Source organism: Elaeis guineensis, chromosome 4 (assembly GCF_000442705.2).
Source record: "Elaeis guineensis isolate ETL-2024a chromosome 4, EG11, whole genome shotgun sequence".
NCBI lineage: Eukaryota > Viridiplantae > Streptophyta > Magnoliopsida > Arecales > Arecaceae > Elaeis > Elaeis guineensis.
In genome coordinates, this window is record NC_025996.2 from 25,714,524 (window position 1) to 25,734,993 (window position 20,470).

The 20,470-nt window shown below is 39.2% G+C and overlaps 1 protein-coding gene across 3 annotated transcripts in view; it reads right to left on the minus strand.

Moving 5' to 3' along the window:
• The window catches only part of LOC105043253 (serine/threonine-protein kinase ATG1a), a 41,102-nt gene that overhangs the window by 7,149 nt on the left and 13,483 nt on the right, over positions 1-20,470 (minus strand). The window contains exons 5-10 of one of the 3 annotated variants that reach the window (XM_019850285.3): positions 7,023-7,116; positions 6,858-6,938; positions 6,656-6,767; positions 4,185-4,236; positions 3,880-4,019; positions 3,449-3,567 (exon numbers count right to left, since the gene is read on the minus strand). In XM_019850285.3, the coding sequence (XP_019705844.1) occupies positions 3,449-3,567; positions 3,880-4,019; positions 4,185-4,236; positions 6,656-6,767; positions 6,858-6,938; positions 7,023-7,116 (598 nt within the window). Of the gene's footprint in view, positions 1-3,448; positions 4,020-4,184; positions 4,237-6,655; positions 6,768-6,857; positions 6,939-7,022; positions 7,117-20,470 lie in introns of all 3 variants that reach the window. The other 2 variants (XM_073255893.1, XM_010920727.4) reach the window with 2 other exon arrangements.

Below are 20,470 nucleotides of genomic sequence, written 5' to 3' on the forward strand. Positions count from 1 at the left end.
CCCTCTGGTCTCCCTATTCGACAGTTTGGTTGCACGATTTATGTCCATAATTATGACCAAAATTGTGGAAAACTTAATCCGAGGGCCATTGTGTATTTATGGGATATGCACCTACCCAAAAACAATATAAATGCTGACCCCATTTCAAAAAAAAAAATTATAACAATGAATGTCTCTTTTTTTGAACAAACTCTATATTTTAACTCTCATCTTCAGGAAGAAAGAAGATATGAAAAATTATAGCATATTTGAAAATGAATTCATTTTTTCATTTGTTCCCCATCGTGTGGATGTCCCTACACTTGCATCCGAGAATAAAATTGTTGCTGAAAATGAAAATCCAAACCAGCAAAATGATACTGAAAGTGAAAATTCTGCAACAAACATTGATAAAAATCCTTCAAATATTTTAAATAATGAAGAACATGAAGGTTCACTTGTGGTCCCACCACATATTCATGATCAGAATGAAAAAGAAGCAATCCTAGACAGGTGCTTTGAAAAAGTCTACTCTAGAAAGGATATTCTTCAAAAAAGAAGTCCGAGACTTCTCTTCATAGTCATGAGTCTGAACCAGAGTTGGATCGAGATTCTTCAGGTAATTCTAATTCCAATTTTGATTCCAATTCTAATTCCCCAATTGTACACAATGAATTAAATCTTCCCATTGCTGTTGTAAGAGTATTAAAACATGTACTAAGTACCCAATATCCAAATATGTGTCTTATACTAATCTATCACCATCTTTTTCAGCTTTTTCCTCTCACCTTTCTCTTGTGAAAATTCCAACTATGTAGGATGCTCTATGAATTTCAGAGTGGAGGAAAGCTGTGTTAGAAGAGATGCGAGCACTTGAGAAGAACAGAACTTGAAAAGTAGTGGATCTTTCTAGAGGGAAGAAGACAGTGGGATGTAAGTGGGTGTTCACTGTTAAATACAAATCTGATGGCTCTCTTGAAAGATACAAGACGAGATTAGTGGCAAAGGGGTTTACACAAACCTATGGTATTGGCTATATGAAGAGTTTTGCACCTGTGGCCAAACTAAACACTATTAGGGTGTTGTTCTCATTAGCTGTTAACCTCGATTGGCCATTACAGCAACTGAACATTAAAAATACATTCTTGAATGGGGATTTGGAAGAGAGTTTATATGGCTGCACCTCCTGACTTTGCTACAGAGTTTAGGTCCCGAGATTGTAGACTCAAGAAGTCTTTATATGGCCTTAAACAATCTCCAAGAGCCTGGTTCGACAAATTCACCAGATCGGTGAAGAATCAGGGATATTGCCAAGCACAATCAAACCATACTATATTCTATAAGCATGGAGAGAGCAAGAAGATTACTGTTCTCATTGTGTATGTGGATGATATCATCCTAACTGGTAATGATGTTGCTGAGATAGAACGATTGAAGAGTAGCTTGGCTAATAAGAAGTTTGAAATCAAAAACTTGAGACCGGTCAAATATTTTCTTGGAATGGAAGTTGCTCGCTCTAAGAAGGGTTAGTTGTGAATCAGAGGAAGTACATTCTTGATCTCTTCAAAGAAACTGGAATGAGTGGGTGTAAACCTGCAGATAGTCCCATTGACTCTAATGTCAAATTGGGGAAAATGAAAAAGACGAGGCAGTTGACACTTCGAGATATCAGAGACTAATGGGGAAGCTGATTTACTTATCTCACACAAGACCTGACATTGCATTTGCTGTGAGTAGAGTAAGTCAGTTTATGCATTCTCCTCAGAAAGTATATCTTGATGTGGTTTATAGGAACTTGCGGTACTTGAAGAGTTCTCCTGGAAAGGGTTTGTTTTTTTAGAAATATTCTTAGAGGAATATAGAGGCTTTTACATATGCTAATTGGGCAGGTTCTTCAACCGACCAGAAATCCACCACTGATTACTGTACTTATGTTTGAAAAAAACTGATTACTTGGAGCAAGAGGCAGAATGTTGTATCTAGGAGCAATGCTGAAGCCGAATATAAAGCCATGGCAAATGGTGTTTGTAAGTTACTTTGGCTGCAACGAATTCTGGATGAATTATATCTTTCCATAATTTTTTCTATGAAGTTGTACTGCAATAATAAGGCTGCAACCAGTATTGCCCATAATCCAGTTTAGCATGACCGCACCAAACATGTGGAGGTTGAACAGCACTTTATCAAGAAGTTTGAAGCTAGAGTTATTCGTATGCCGTTTGTTCTCACTTCACAACAAGCAACTGACTTATTTACCAAAGGACTTCCTCATCTTTTCAATTTTCTCATTGGCAAGTTGGGCTTACTTGACATCTACGCACTAACTTGAGGGGGGAGTGTTGGAAGATGAGTGAATATCATAATGAGTTATCAAGATTATGACTACTATGATAAGTATGACCTCAAAGATTTCAAGTTCAGATATCATGGCTATTATGATCAGAATATCATTGCTATTATGGTCATAAATATCATAGCTATTATGGTAGTGATTATTATAGATTCCAGGATCAAATTTATCCTATTATTAGATACAATTGTTTAGCTTCTATATGTGTATGGATACAATTGTAAAGCTACCATAGTAGCTATTCCATTTTAGTCTATTTAAAGAGCTGTATTCATGAAGTTGATTATGAGAAATAAAAATATTATCTTTTACAACTCTTTTTCTACAAAAACATTATCTTTTATGGCTCTTTTTCCACACATATGTTTGAAAGCAAGGTTTTACATCCCAACAGAATGGGGGCGTCCTGACTGTCCTATTCCATTCCTATAAAAAAATAAGATCAAAATAGATTTAGGACTCCAAAACCCATCCATGCGAGAGAGAAAAAAGAGGAACGAAAGAAATGAAGGAAAGATGATCAAAAGAAAAACATGAAAGGAAAGAAGAAAACAAGAAAAAGAAAGAAAAAGGAAAGGAAAAAAGAAGGAAAAAAGAAAGAAACGAAAGAAGGAAAAAGAGACTGAGGACATCTATCAAGATACATGATTAGGATTATTGTCGAGATGAGACAGGATAGCAGGGCATTCTGTTCCACGGAGAAACCGGGATACATTTATCCCACGGGATTTAAAAACTTGTTTGAGAAAGCATGATCAAGATAATATCTTATCATCATGTATACAAACTATAACATACAAATTTTTAGTACTTTGCTCCTAGATGTCCTGTTTTATTTCCTGTATGAGTTTGTATGCAGATTGAGCGCCTAAAATCTATGTATACAAACATGAATGGTGTGTTTTCATGCTCATTGGTCAGTTTTACATACACATAGGCTCCATGCCACAGCACAACACTATTCCACATATAAATCCAACAAAATAAATAGCGAAATTTCCAGGTAATTGATAACTGGCAATTGATACAACCTCAGCTATCATGATTTCAAAACTTCCAGTAATTGCAGAGCATTCCAGCAGAAATTAAATAATGCAACTTCAATTAGAACTTGCATACCTTTTCTTGTGCTAATTCTGTGAGGGCATTTACATACTGACTTAGAAGCTGAAGCCTAGCGGAAGGATGCAATGATGACGAATCCTGCACATCTTCTGATGCAGTGGATGCCTGTGATGCTGAAAACGGAGCAGAAACATCACTCCCCATACTCCCCACACCAGAAATAGAACTAATGACTAGCTCTCCAGTTTGCATCAGGCCAGTAGTACCCCTGCCGGTCGTCTTTGGTCTGTAACTAGGAGGTCTAGTTGTTGAATTATCTTGCAAGGATGTCTCAAGTGAAGAAAGTAAGGCCTCCATAGAAGTAAAATGAGCTTGAACAAGAACATATTCTTGTTCAATAGAGTCGAACGAGTCGGTGACTGAACAATTACTTGAGATTAGACCAGTCAGCAATAAACAACCTCCGAGCAAGCTTGAAACCTCACCTTTTGAAGTATTTGTAAATGAAAGCCCTTGGTCCACGCTTCCAGTCTTCATGGCATGGACATTTGAAGAATTTGATGGATCACTATCCCCTAAGTTAACATCTGCAGTATTTTGTGACTCTATAGCAGTTCCACTTATCCTACATATCAACATTAGGCCGTCAAAATCTTTTTATTGAAGTTTTTCTACAGATATCAAATAGATTTAGGAACTTCATAATTTTAGTCCTTTTAACAAAGACAAGCAAACTTCCTCTCATTATCATCACAATTTAATACACAAAAACATGAAGTTTAACATAAACCTTGGTGCCATGAACTTGTGGTTAAAGAAATCTTCAAATGCTAGTCTTTCCACTGCAAAAATAATCACAAATTAAAATTGTTAATACTTCTTTTTGTGGTGGAATTGTGCCTGCTAAGTCAAGTTGAAGACTAAATAATAGACTCCCTTTTAGATTGAATTAAAGCATATTGGAGCTTTTTCTCCTTTAACATGTTTCCTGATATAAGTAATAACAACCACTACTCTGGTAAAAGACCGAAAACACACCATGATAAATAATCAACAAATGCAAGTTTCTTCAATGCATAAGCAAGGTAATGAAAAATTTGAACCCAATGTCTTCCATTTCAAGACTCTAGTACCTAACTATATCCATAACAAATAAGTTATGCCTCAACTATACTTGTAAGAAGTAATTGTTTCTTTTCCCTGTTATCTTTGCATTTTAAAAATTAAAATAAGATGCATGAAGAGAAGTGAAAGGCTATAGTGTTAAACATGGCACCATCCTCTCTCTCTCTCTCTCTCTTTGTGTATGCGTGTGTGCACGCACGTGCGCATGTACGCATGCATGTGTTTTGTCTGTATGCATTTGCATACAGCTAAGGGTGGCCAAACTTGGTTCAATCTGTCCAACCAACCCAGTCTAACCCACGATAAACTGGGTCCTTATAATATAACCCTTGTCAGGAAACTGGGTCCCAGAAAGAACATTGTCTAATTTAAAACATCTTTGGCTCCGGGTCTGTAATTTAGACAAACAGGGTAATTAATATAGGAGACATCAAAAACAGGTCATTTGGATCAACAAACTCAGGAAAGTCAGACTCCTACAAATAGGGCTTCAAGACCGGATCAAGTCCGGAAATTTGAGTTCTCACAACAGGGCATTAAGAATCAATTCAAAAGAGACCATCAAAGCAACTTGACATCAAGCATTCTAAAAGAAATGCTTCACTCGGCCAATGGAAACCATCATTACTGATTCCATAGCTAGCCCAACCTAGTGACTATTTTTGAGAATTTTTCTGAGCTGTTTTTTTTCTTTTCAAATTTTGTTCCTAAAGATATTGAGTTTATTACACTTTAAAAGGAAAAAAAAATGTTGTTTCTTATATTTTCCTACCCATAAGTCTAAAAATGGATTAAGTAATGAATCCCATGGTTTAGGAAACCCTACACTCAAGGCTTCAAGTCTTGGTGGGACATCCTACAAGACATCGAGATGGGATACTATTGCATGTGTCCAGACAGGACCATCCTGGCATTATCCTAGCATCCCAATCGGCACATCTTGGAACATCCTCTATCCCAAGTGTCAAGATAAGGCAAGACGGCCGCTTGTACCATTCCACGAGAAAGTCAAGACAATCCCATCCCATGGGATTCAAAACCTTGCTACACTTACCATCCATGTAAAGTTAACTATTGTTATACTAAGAATAAAGTTGAGATTCCTCTTCGACTCCCCTCTATGGTGAGACACCATGCAAGAACCAGTAGTGAGAGGCTCTAATTCAGAAACAAGTTTGGCAATACTGGGTTTCTTTAATTAAGGCCCTCCAAAGGCCAAAGGTGCAATACCAAAGGTTGATTAGGAAGAGGTGTAAGGTGTAATGTTTTTGCTGGTTATCCCTAGAAAGCTGCCCATATTGATTTCTCCTTAGTTATATCACTTCCACATCCTTTAGATTACTGTGCTTCCACACATTATCTATTCAATTTGTCAGCTTCCACACATGATCTATTCAGTTTGTCAACATTGCATGTTCTAGGGAAAGTGATTCTCCTTGTATCAAGTAGATGAAGTTTTGTACACCAGTTGATTTCTTTTGTATCCGATAAATCTATTGAAAATCAATTGAAACTCCAAAACCGAGATTGGGTTCGACACACACCACTGAAACTAATCCATTTTCGTTGAACGGTTGAAAATTTAAAACCATGGTTCCTATCAAATTAGCATCCAAGCCAAATAGTTCACAGAACAAAGGCTTTGGAATCTGATATGGTTGTTCTCAAATATATGATCCAAGCAAATAGGTCTGACCTAGACCAAGTGCTAAGACAAGTTGTCAGATGCAAGTTTGAAAACCATTAAAAGTTAAACAAAACGGGTCACCTTTATCAGTCCAAATTAGATCGGCAAACATATCAAGACCTATTTCGTAAAAGATGACTTGCAGTAGAACAACATACCACATACTCCTGTCATGAGGCATTTGGTTTTTGATAACAATGTATGAGCTCTAGTGTCAACTTAAAACATATTATAATTAAAAAAATAAATCATAATGAGTAAGTGCTGAATCAAATCCATGAATTAACTAGATTTCTTTTGGACGTCCATCCATGTGTTTTCTTGTACATAAACATAATACAACCAAGCATTAAGAATTCTTGACATAGAACAGCTCCAATAAGGTTTTAGATGATATAAAAAGATAATGAAATACTAGACATGTCATATAGCAAATAGAACATCGTTACCTGGGTTTCGACGTAGAAGACTTCTACAGAGATCAATACAATCAGGATGCAGGTTCACTAAAACATCTTCTGGAAATTGCAGTTCATTAGTTGCCAATATGTTCTGGAAAAGCTGTTACCAAACGAGAGAAAGAATCCATAATGAACCACATGAACTAGTTTCTGTTGTATGAAAGTATTACAAATAATTTTAAAAAAAAACCTGAAAATGAGTATTTCCATCAAAAGGCAGCTTCCCTGTGACCAACTGGAATAGAATTGCTCCAACACTCCATAAGTCAGCCTGAATTTATCAACTTAATAATTGAACAATATTAAGAGTTGCAGACATAAGTACAAACTATATACAAGTTCTTTTTCATAGAACCTTGGCATCATATTTTCTATCCTGTATAATCTCTGGAGCCATGTATAAGGGGGAACCACAAAGTGTGTCAGCTAACCCTTGAGGCGTCAGATACCTGGCAGACAGTTATTTCCAACAATTTAGTAGGGCAGCATACAAAGCTTTCAATATAGCAGCCATCAGAGTGATGTATCTGTGTATTTGGCATGATATCCGACTCAAGAATTTCCATTTTACTAGCAAATAAGCAAAGTCTAGGACTGAGATAATCTAAAAATAGTGTCAAGACAAGCTCAAGATCACATAGCTAGCTTATTTTCACCTTAATTAAGCTCAATATATATGGAAATATATACACACATGATTATTATTTATATGCAAGTAAATACATACTAACCAATGGTCAAGGTTTTGGCCTCTTCTCTTATACAAGAATTTTTATCTTACATCAACCCTCCACCTTTCTCATCCGGGCTTGGGACCGGCATTGGCGGTGTTACAAAAATCAAGGACACGAATAAATACACACACACACACATATTTAAAAAAAAAAACCTTTGTTTTGATGCTTTTATTTGTAATGTTTCTTCATCTCCTGCTGACCCTACATCCATCCCTTCCTTCAATATTATCATATTTCCTCAGTATTCTTAAGAAGTAAAAATGAATAATATCATTCCAAATGTTTCTATTATCTTGCACCACTCTCCCACCAAATATACCTTTTACTATGACTATAGAATTAAAAAAAAAAAAAATCAAACCTCCCACATCTTAGTTGTCTCTCACTCTCATGCATGATATATCAATTACCTTCGTCTATGTCTAAATACTTATATACTATTTCTTTCAACAATGAAAATTACCACTTCATCAGAAGTCATTTCCCATGTCATATCTAGATATCAAGAAGCCAAAAATATCACATCTTGATTATTCTCTGTGATCTAATTTTGTTGAATATTTCCCACAAGATAATTGCATCAACTTCACATCAAGCTTTAATTGGCTTTCTCTTTTGGATTTTCTGAACTTATATTTGTATATGGGGTGTTAGAAATAAGAGCATGCAACAAAGGGACTGCAGTTTGCTGTCCAAATCTGTGTCAAAGCTGATTAGACAAGTATTAATGGTAAAAGCTGAACAAAAAGGTTATTCAGGTTCAGAATCAATAGAGGTCTAGAAACAAAATAGATTTTAAAAGAAGGAATGGTTTGGTGACCGCATGCAGGTCCAATGATCAAATCTGAGAACTGAACTGAAGCCAAATGGAGAAAAAGTATAATCAGAGGGTTTCTAGTGCAAGTCCATGTCGAAATTATGGTTAAAGATTAATGAATTATACAAAGAACAATGAAATAGGGTTTAGATGATTAAGAACAAGTTTATGCAGCAAGGATCAAACAAGTCTGTTGACCCGTACTGTAGCAGTAAATACAAGGAGGTGGCAAATAAAGAGACAGAAGGGATAGAAAAGCACACAAAAGCAAGAAAGATGAAAAGAAAAGAAGGGGCCCCACCACTATTTCTTGCTTACCAAATATACATAATCCCTGCTTGCCTCGCCCTACTCTGAAGGGGCCATCCCCAAAACTAGGTTTGTTGAGCCCTTCAAGGAGGAGGTGGAGGAGAAATTTAATATACATTACTGCATTTCTTTTCTTTTTATTAGTTATGTAGCATTAAAAAATTGAAACTGAATATTCGACTGGAAAAGAAAAGGTATAGAGTCTAATCACCTACCAGTAGGCTGCCTGATTTCCTCATTTAAAATTCTAACAACCAACAATATTTCCCAGAAGGTTGTTTTGCATTAAACTGCAAGCGGCAGACCATTAAATGGATCATAACCATACCACTTAATCTGCACAAGGCCATATAAGCTCCAGGTGGTTCTCTTCACCATTAATTGCATCATACGGACATGGCAATATAAAACATTCAGGTCACACATCCTCCTCTAATTTCCCAAAAATTAATCAAGTTAAGGTCAAGATGTTCATAACTTGGGACCTCAATTATGAAGATTTGGCAGAGAGTAAGAGAAACAATTGCACTGGCTATAAAACAATAATGAAACCCATTTTAGCTTTTTGAAGGCTAATCCAAAGGCAAGTTTTTGCAATTACAGCAAGCAAATTAGAGTAAAATTCCACCAGAAAGATGTATTAAGACATACAACTAACTCGCAGATGGTTTTCTTCAGGCATCATCAGATGGAAAACTCAGAACAATTGTTCCTCGAAGTCAAACCAGATATTAACTTTTACTTTTCGAGAAAATCCTCAGTGAAGAATTTATTTTATCAATGAATTCTACTTTCCATATTGTTGGAACTTAGAAATTACATTTTCATGTTTTGTAAAGGAAAAGAGAAACATAGATGAAAATTCCTATACCAGATCTAATGGAAAGAGTCTATTCAAAATTTCAAATAGAATGTTACCGATCCAGATTGAATATGTGGGACCCATAATAGAAGAAGAAAGAAATTTAGAATACAAGTATTATTCAGCTGGACAACATTCTCTGCACACCAAGTTTCTTGGCATGCCATGACTTCCAACTAAGCAGATAATTGGATCCCACTTACAAAAGAGTATAAAATGAGCTTTACCTTTTTTACTTCTTTGGTAAGCTTACAGGAGGCAAAACTACGGCCTAGCAGACTTTTTTGTGGTTTTTTCCTTTCTGAGTTTCTAAAACTGACCTTAAAACAATTACAAAAACATCAAAGAAGTGAGGCCATTACATAATCCAGTCTGAACCATATAGACACTTGATAATCACTTCCCCTTGATCAAACATCGTATCATCAAGCAGTTAACCCTTTTAAACAGATAAATTAAAATTACTAAATTTTTCTGTTTATATGAAACAAAAATTCGGTAGAAGCATTTGACATAGTAACCTGTTGATGAGGGCAATAGCCACAAGCACATGACGTGATAGCGGTTCAGCACCATAGAAGTAACTATACTGCAGTAACCATACCGCAATAGAACAATACAAAGAACAGCATGTGTGACCACTTATGCTACAATTGAGATGCTATATGGTATACACCATATTACTCAAAATCAAGACCAAGAATATAAAAAGTTTTTCTAGGAAAAGAAAGCAGTGAATGGTAGTGTGACATCACAAAGCAGCAACACATTCTTGGGTGAACTGGTAAAGGAAAGTTTAGAAGATGAGCACAACACAATGAGGTAATGATGGTGCGAGACATGGAAACAGATCTTAATATGCATGATAAAATATAACACACCAAATGGCAAATACGAGCACTCATAGAAACAGGGCAGGAGCAGCAATAAAAGCTAAATGATGCAGGAAAGAACCTTGATAGATCCAGAAATAACTGGTAGATAGGACTTTTAACAGATGCAGGTGATGATTTGGGCCTTTGGGTTCAAGGGTATGATATATGAATGATTTTACATGAAAGCTTTGAATGCAATGGTTTGGAATTAAGATTAATTCAGCAATTAGATTATTAGATCGCTTAATTAGTGTGGGAAGGGCTTAAGATATCAAGGTTATCAGTTAGGGTTTAGGATTTAAATTCATAATATGGATGGGAAGCATTAAATCTGTGGTTTCAATTTTATAGGAATTCTGACCCTTGGATACAACTCAGGTTTGCCAAAATTCAGCAAGCAGCCTTGAATTTTAATAAAAAACAAACAGGAATCAGGACCCGAGGGCTTTCAAGCCCTCTCACTCGCTCTCTCCCGGCCTCTCCCTCTCTCTCCCTCCCTTCCTCCCTCTCTCTCTTTTCCTCTCTCTTTCTCCCTATCCTTCTGTAATAACCCAGATTTCAAAAAAAAAAAAAAAAAGAGGAGAAAACAGAGGATATTGGGAGGAAGAAGACTCCCGTTGAGAGTCTTCTTCCCACCGTGAAAAGGAGAGGGGAATCCGAGTAAAAAAACGGATTCTTCCTCTATAAAACCCAAGCCCCTCGCCTCCTCCTTCGTGAATCACCCTAAAATCTCTCTTTCTCCCGATTTTCCTTGTTCTCGGATTGAAGGTTTTTGGCCGGCGATTTAGTGGCCCAAAAACACCACAAAGAGCAAGGTAATGAATCAAAGACTCCTCTCTTCAATTCCTTTTGATTATAAATCAGGATTTCTACCGATTTATTGCTATTTTTTTTGAGAAAAACTTCGAGATTTTGAAACCTCTGTTTTGGCCGTCCGTGTGTGTGTTTTCCGACGCCGTTCGCCGCCGGCGAGCACCCAGACCAAGTGTCACGGTTGCGCCGCCTCAGGCTAGATCTCTCCTCCCGTCATTTTGACGAGATTCCGTGAGAGATTTGGACGGAAAGGAAGGGGGGATCGCGTCCCCTGTTTCGGCCCAAAAGAAACCACGGGAAAAGAAGGAAGAAGAAGAAGAAAAGAAAAGAAAAAAAAAAAAAGAAAGAGGAAAATAAAAATAAAATAAAAAGAAGAGAGAGAATTTTCCTCTCTCTCCTTTCTCTCTCTTTTCTCTCTCCTCTCTCTACCTTCTCTCTCTACATTTTCTCTCTCTAGATTCTCTCTCTAGACTTTTCTCTCTCTTTATGAATTTTGTCTCTCTAGAGTCTTTTTCTCTGATTTCATCACAGACCGTAGAATAAACTTGAGATGAAAAATATGATGATTTGAAATTGCTCCGAAATTCGTGCGGTAGATCTGATCCCAATCCGATCCTATTCGAAATTTGTAACACTTGATTCATATTAGGTCACCCTGATAGGACCTCTGATGATCTCGACCATGATTGCCTCATCTGAAGGATACGAAAATTTCTCTCTCCACTTTCTCTCTCTACTTTCTCTCTCTAGAATTTTCTCTTCATGAATTTTTTTTCTCTAGAAGTCTTATGGATCAGTGAAGGATCCAGATACTTAGATAAATCCTAATTTTGATTAATCCTAAGAGAGGTCCTCGATTTGTGTTATTAGGATCGATTATCGGTAATTTCTCTATATGTGATTCTTATATTGATCAGGGTTATGAAGAGATGATTGTCTGCAAATGATATCGAGTGGAATATTTTGTTAAAGAAATTCATAAATTAAAGAAGAACATTGATTTCTGTGCTTGGATCAGTCACCGGTAAAGGTAAGAATTCCTGTACATGATCACCATTATATATATATTTTACTGTTGGTCTTGCATTATTGATTTTGCATCGTCAGATTTGAGATCGATGAATTTATTATATCTGAGATACTGTTATTTGATTTTGAGCATTAGTATGTCATGTCAATATATATGTATTAGAGATTGATAGCATGATTATATGGATATGATATATCTGAATTGATCATAATGCAAGTCGGAATTGATTTGATGAAATCAACACAAAATGATTAAATGAAAAGAAAGAGGTATATGGTATGGACTAGCCTTGTCATATGGAACAGTCCGCCAGGAGCTTATGCCTGGGACAGCCCCCACTGACTTACAGGTGGATCAGCCGGCCAAAAGCTCATGCCTGGGACAGCCCGCCCGGAGCTTATGCCTGGGACAGCCTCTCACGGGCTTTCGTACGTGGGACAGCCGGACAGGAGCTCATCCTGGGACAGTCTTGAAAGACTTTTTAAGTGAATTCGATCCGGATGATTACTGAGGTATAGACTTGGATAGTCCAGAACCAGAAAGAAAAGGTTAAAAATCATGTGATTATGAAAGGAGAAATGAAAGATAAGACATGAAATAATTGTTGAATAAAAGGGGTTTCACCTGTTAACATATGATGATGCATCTATTTTAACAAGACAGAAAATTTATGGATGTTTGCATTATTCTTGACATTGAACATGAGATTTTATATTTTATTGCTTATCCTTATTTTCAGACTATATTACTATATCAGTGTGATATGGGAATTCTTACTGGGCTGTAAAGCTCACACCCCCTTCATCTTTCTTTTTCTTTTCAGAGATACAGGATGTTTATGGTTGACTATGGCTTGGATTTACGGATAAGCAGATGGATAGATAGAGTGTCATAGTACCTGATCAGAGGATTGAAAAAATTTAATTTGTACCTATACAAGATTTTATGAATTATTATTGAAATCAATTGTTATGGATGTTAAGGTTATAATGATTTATTTTGGCCTTGCATATTCTTTAGGGCTTGCTCTAAGGAGTGTGCGGCCATCACGTATCCGATCCGGGTGTTGGATTCGGAGCGTGACACCTTCTCCCTCGTCTGATTTTTCAAACTGAGGGGCAGAACCATGCCAGTTCACCCTCAGTATGGTTTGGTACACCTAAAACCAAGTGGTTTCGGGTGGTACAGCAAAACTACCAATAGATGTACCGACATTAGCACTATCAACCTTGGTTTTCACTCAATATAGTGTTTGAATATACTTGGATTAAAGGGCACATGTTGCTACTTATAACTCATAAGTAATAACATTATACAGTGACAAGACCACCTACTAAATCAAATGCCATATGAGCACTTATTAGTTATTACGTCACATGCCAGATGACCAATATCTCTAAACAACAATTAAAAACTAATACAAAGGCATAGTATAAAAAAGACCTAAATTACTCAAGGAGTTATCTTACTTTTTGTTTCTAAACAGACTTTCCTTGATGTGACAATTGAATTACCATGTAATTCTCCAACCAGGAAAAAACAGCAAAAGAAAAAAAATATGATGACATCACCTGTTAAGCCAAAAGGGCTAGATTCCTTCATCTACACTCTTCCATGTTCTGTTCCCCATCAAATTGCAATAGTCCTAGACTTGCATAATGATCACCAGGAAATCTAATCCATTAGAACTCCAAGATGATCGGGAAAGACAGAGATTCATTATACTCCCTCACTGGGGTAAATTTAACCCTCAAGTTTCTCTTTTCTATGTCTTCTTATGTGGCACCAGTTTCGAGTTTAGCTGATGGCTACTAATCCTGTGTTTGGCTGATGTCGATAATCCTATGTCTTCATGATCAAGGATATCTTAAGGAAAATTTATTCTATATCAACTTCTAGAGACAACTTCAACAGATATGGATTTGTTGGTTTTCAGGTTCAGAATAGGAGACCTATATATTTGCCCTGAGGCAAGAACTCAAGAATAGAACTCCATGCATGAAACTCTTTTAGAAAAATAACAAAAATAGTGGGAAAAGTAATAGACTTCTTCAATTTCTTTCTATCAAAATATTCATTAACATCATTCATTACTCAGGCATGCACGTGGTTATCTTCCTAAATTAAAATCTAATATAGATGCATAAAAGATCTATCGAAATTCCTTTCATCATATTGATCTTTTCTTAAAACCTCATCAACTTCCATTATCTTGGGAGCAAGATGACCATTTTTTCATCAATTTGCACCCCTTGATCACCAATGCCCAATGAACCAAAAACTACATGTGTATTTTATGATGATTGCATCATGCCAAACATAGTCAATATATTCCATATTTTGCAAGAAACATGTCATCTCTGCATCTGATCTTGAATGGATGTTGATGCATGTGAACAAGCAATTGCAACTTGTGGAACATTCCTTGGGAACCCCCTAGCCTCACCATGAAAAAACGAAACTCCTAAAAATAGTACATATGGACTATTCAACAAGTGGAACAGCAACTTGCTATGTAATTCCATGTTCGGTTTGCAGGAGTAAAAAGCATAGAAATGGAATTAGGATGGAATGAGAATAGAAAATAAGAAATTGGAATTGCGATTTTCACTTCATTGCTTGGGTAAAAAACGAAGGAACGCATGGAGAACAAATAGCACTTTCATTATAATGTTTGATTTTGTCATCTGTAACCTTAAATAGAAAAAATTTTATATCCACGGTTTGAATACAACCTTGACTAAAGATTAAAACCAGTTCTAAATACAGATTTTTATAACAGTTTGTATTTATACCTAACATGCTATTAAGAAATAGCTGTCATCTTATTATAACAGCCGTTATCTTACATTTTCTCTATTCAACTTAAAAATATTATTAAAAAATAAAACTTAGTCAAACTAATCATTCTCATTTTATGCCATAAGTTTTGCTAATAAATTCATACCAGAACTATCATTTGTTCTCATAGTAATGGAAATGACCATTCTGTTGGATATATAACCTAAGAGCCAGATTGACTGATACTTGTAAAACACTCTTAGGGCACAATTTGTAAATTGACTTTGATATTAATGAAATTGGGTTATTTCCATTCACATTGTGTTTAATAGTGTCTGTGAATCATCCATTAGGTTAATAGGTAATGTTGCTGCTCGATTCGATCGAGATCGAAGAGAGGGCGAATGCGCCTCGCACAGGGATGCTAATGCTGGAGTGACCTGCAAAACAAGTCCAAGCCTAAGATTTTCGCTCCAGCGATAACCCTCCAACGTTCAAGTCAAATTCAGAGAACAAAGAAGCAATAATCAGTTCTCTGAGAGGGATTACCTAGCTTACCTTAGTCTTCGAGGCTTCAATTGCTTATATAGAATACCATCGAACAGCTAGTCACACAGCTGTGAGATTGTGCGATCCCGAGATTTCAGAAAATGCTATAACGGACGAGACATTTCAGCCTCAATCGCTCCTGCGAGATTAGGAGAGTTGGTTATGCCTAAGTCTATCTACTCGAAGCGGACAGCTGTCGCGCACATCAAGAAGTGAGTCGGCTGTGACAACAGGGGCATCCTACGTGCTAAGGCATTGGCTTGCCGAGGCAACAAGGATAACCTACGTGCCAGGCAGACCGTGCGGTAGATCAGACGCAAGTAGCTCTGCTCTGCATACGACTCAGCATGCCTCAGCTTTGCTCTTGGGTCAGCGATTCCGATAATAACTGAAAGATTTGAGATATCCTATGGTTGGCACGCTGATCCGAGGTACTCACGGTTACCACCGTAACACTACCCCCCTACTTTTGAATCTAAGAATCAGACGAAAAGAGTATTGCAGAAGTCGTACCTCGGATCCGGGGATGCACGATCTCACGTCTTCGCATATGTCTGATATTTAAGATTGCTGACGTCGTCTTGGCATAATCGTTGCAAATGATCGCGATTGATGGGATCCCACAGCTGATGATTTTCTCAAAAATTTAATTTCTTAGACGGTGACTTTTTGTCTTCACTTTCGACCTCCTTTTAAATCAGGCTCCTGGGCACTTAATCAGACAACAATAATCGCAAGGCCTCCTTGCTCCAAACTTTCGTCGCGACCTCGAGGGACACGATGAGCTCAAAACTCATGAAGAAGCTTGAACTGGCGTTGGCCCGAAAGAGACAGGCCAAGGCTCCGTCCCCCAATCCTTCACCTCCAGTGGGTGACTATGCCCAAGCTCCGATCATCGAATCAATTCCTGTGGCCATGAGAGACGAAAATCCCCTTTTAATTGCCAGGCCAATGATTGCCCATCGGAAGGTGTGGTAAGAGTCCCACCAAAAGGAGTTTCAACAGAAGAGATGCCAGCAGAGGGGACTCTAACGACGGGCGTAACCAACTGCCTTAGAGAAGTTCTGGCTGTGAAAACATAGGTGGAGGATGCGACCGGTCATCTTGAGGGGACTCCGACAGCGGTGGTGGAAATCGAGTCCCTTGAGCCAACGTTTCCTCCAAAGTGCTTTCTCCTTGCCGTCACTCAAGCGAGTCCTTCACAACCGGCGCCTTCTGCTCCTTCCGCGGCAAAGGACCTCCAAGCTGCGGTTGGACTTTTGAAGGACTTTCTTTGTCCGTTTGAGAGGCAACTTTTGGACGGACAAGGAGCTCAACAGCAGATGTTGGGTGCTCTCAGATCTTTCGTCTCGGGGAGAGTCCTTGGGTATCTTCTTTTAACTCCTTACAACCTGCGACATTTTAATGCTTATTTATAAAATTTTGCACAGATGGGGCATTACCTAGCCAGTTTCAATAGTTCCACCCCTAATGCTTCGGCATTGGAGCTGATAGCGATGAAGAGAAAATAGACTTGTTGAGATACCAGTTGGAGCAGACAGAAACAAATAATGTCGAGCTGACAAAAGAGCTCAGTTCCTCCAAAAAGGCCCTTCAAGAAGCCCAAGAGATGATCAACCGCCAGGATGATGAGTTGAGGGATGAAAGGAAGATTGAGGACCTCGAGAAGCAAAGGTCCAGGGCCGAAAGAGATTGACGCCACACCCGTGATGACCTAGAACGCTTGAGGACACTCGGAGGGAAGAGAAGCCGGGATTATACCTCCTCCGAGGCACATTCTCCTAGGGGTCCCAGCAAGAGCTCACCCAAGAGGGCTAAAACTTCAAGTGGAGCGAGCCGTGGAGAGAGGACGCCTTAAAGGAGTGAGGGTTCTGCCCCCAAGAGAATCCAAGTGACTTCAGAGCTGACTGCACCTCCAGCTAAACTTTGGGAGGCTTTGTCAACAGCTAAGCACCTGAAGAGAAGCTGAAAAAAGAAAAGGAGAATAACGATCTCCTCTGCGCAAGCTCATAGATCAGGAGCTTCTAACCAAGAATATTGAAAGAGGAAAAAAACACCTGGCGAAAAGAGGGCTTGGCATTATAAACCAGGCCTGCAAGATGGCATTTTTTGCGGGCTTTGAGAGATGTAAAGCGATGGCCCAGGCATATCTCCCTGTTGAAAGTATCGAGCTTCTTCAAGCTAATTGCTTAGACGAGAGTTTATTAGCCATGACGGCGGGCAGTGCGGAGAAATTTGCAAAGATGTCTCATCATTTCGATGAAGCAAATAAGATCAATACAGCCATCCAAACTGAAGAAGCTACTAACACCGGGGGAGATTGTTCTGGAGCAAGCCATCCTGGCAATGCTTCAAAGTAATGGCTTGCACCACTTCTTTTTTTTTTTTGACGATCCAAGTGACGTAGTCAAATTCTGCATAAAATGAATAAAATTCACCTTTCATTGTTAAATTTTACTGTGCTCGACTTGGTGTGGATCACATTACGAGCCGTGTTAATTGAATCGTAAGCTAAGCCGAATACGATCCGAGCCATAATCCAAATTACGACCCGAGGTAAATGGCATACCAAAAGTCTTCATCACCCGTCGCGAGGATTTTTGAAAACACTGAAATTTTAATCATCCACACATAGCAAGTACCACCGTACGTCTCCCACATCTCTCCGATAGTGGTGCAGAGAATGATTTGCCTGCCGCTTGCATTAACTACCAAATCGAAGGCAGGAGCAGTGAATGATGAGCAGTCGCCACGTGTCACATGTCCGTTCAAGTCTCACTGATCCATGCCTTAAGCAATTAATGTATTGAAAAGAAATATCATTTAGAGATCACTTTGATCCCGAATCTATTTAAGGTCCAGGCGGCATAGGCTTTTAGGGTTTCTGACTGTCTTTTTCTCTTTGTTGCAAGTTTTCTTTCATCCTCCATTCTTTCGAAAGTTTTCCCTCTGTGAGGAGAATGGCCTTCAAAAGCTCCGACTTCACATCGCTGGGCTTTCGGTCTGAGATGAAGGAGAGGGACATACTCCTGCTTCACGAGCAGTACCAGATTCCCCCGACGTTTCAGCTTGAAGTTCCAGGGGCGAACAACCGTGTTTGCCAACCTCCCCCAGGCAAAATGAGTCTCTATGAATGCTTCCGAACCGAACTGAGGCTTCCCCTTCATCCTTTCTTCATCATCCTTCTCCAATACTTCGAGGTGTCACCATGCTTAATAGTTCCCAACTCATGGTGGCACATCTGCGGTTTCACCGCAGTGTACGTGCTGGCTGGAACCGACCCTAACATCGCACTCTTCCGCTTCCTCTTCAGCCTAAAAAGGCATCCAAAGTTCCGCAGGTAGTGGAACATGTCACCACAAAGGAGGAAGAACATCCACACGCTAATCCAAGACATTCCAATGACAGTCCATGGCTAAAAGGAACATTTTCTTTTCGTCTCTCAAGTGTCAGGTGAAGATTAAAGGCTTGTCGCCTAGGGTGAACCTCAAGAGGCGGTGTTGAAAAAGCCCTTGATGGATGAATGCCAAGGCAGGAGGTGAAAATCCTGTGCAGCTTCAAGATCCCAAAGCTGAAAGAGCTTCTGTCGGCCCAGACGCTATTCAACGTCGGCGTCAGTCAAGCCGGCCCTCAAGGTGCACACGCATCACCTACCTCAAAGCCATCCATCTTTTAACTTTTACTTTCTCCCTTTTTTTCTTTTTACTAAGCCTTTGATTGTATGCTAAGCCTTTGGCTGTGCCAATTGCAGAGACTGCTGTAGAGACGGATCTGGCGGAAATGAAGAAATTGGAGAAGAAGGCCCATCGAAAAAGGATAGCTGAGCCTACGAGCGGCCGAAGCACCCGTATTAAGATCGAAAGTCCCCCAACGCCGTTTGCTTCTGGGTCGGAAGAGCCTAAACCTCCCCGCATCGGCGACTTCAAAATTGTAAGGGTCAATTCATCAGTTACCTTGACTTTCGACGAGGATAGAAAAAGCCAAACGGACCGTGGCTTCGAGCAAGTAGCTCTGAGCCTGCCAACCCTTCCGAAACCGCCAGCTTTGTCAGGCCCCCAAGTTGTTGACTCTTCCCCCAAGAGAGCACCGATCAAGATAGCTGGGACCTCCAGGGCAGTGCCAACTGGAGTTTCTAGAGCCACACCAGCCGAATTGGAGCTAGAAGCTTCAGCTCTAGAAGATTACAAGCTAGCACACGAATTCGATGCGACCAAGCTACTAGCCATGCCGTGCAGGGAGATAAGGAAAGTAGCCGTGAAGACTGTCATCCGGATAAGTGGGAGCCCCTGCAATTTTATTCACTCTGCGCATATTTACCATGGGCACTGACAGGAGGTTTCTCTTAACAGCTCACCCATTACTTGAATAGGTATATGGAGAGCTCCATCGAGCTTGCGAAAGATGCAAAAAAGTATGAGCTCGAGATCGAGATGCTCAAGGGTGCAAAGGACAAGGCTACGAGGGCGGCTGGGGAGGTCTCCATAAGAGCCGATGCCACCGAAAGAAGAGCTGACGATGCTGAAGCGGCGCTAAGAGAAGCTGTTGAGTACTCCCGATTACTAGAGAAAATAATGGAGCTTGAGGCTTAGCTCGAGAAGAGTGCGATCGCAGTCAAAGAGAACTCTCGACTGCAAGAACTAATAAAGGAGCTTGAAGCTTAGCTGGGGGCGGTAGAAAAGAAGGCAGCAGAGGCCACTTCTAAGGCCGTTGCAGACTTCCGAGCGTCAGCGGAGTGTCACAACAAGAAGGTTGAATTTGCTTCTGACACGTACGACCTTAGAAAGCAGTCGGTCCGAGACAGGATCGCTGCTAAGTATCCGAAACTGAATCTGGACTTCTTAGATGAAGTTTAGGACCTTACCGCAACCGACGAACCTGCGACAGGTGCTTCAGCTCCGGACGCTGCCTCTTAGACTTTTTGCTTTTTCTTCTTTCTATACTTGGACCTTCAAGGTCGTTGTAAAAAAACTCTCATTGTAAATATTTTACAGAAGATGAATGAACAAAGTTTGCTCTTCTTACTTCCCACC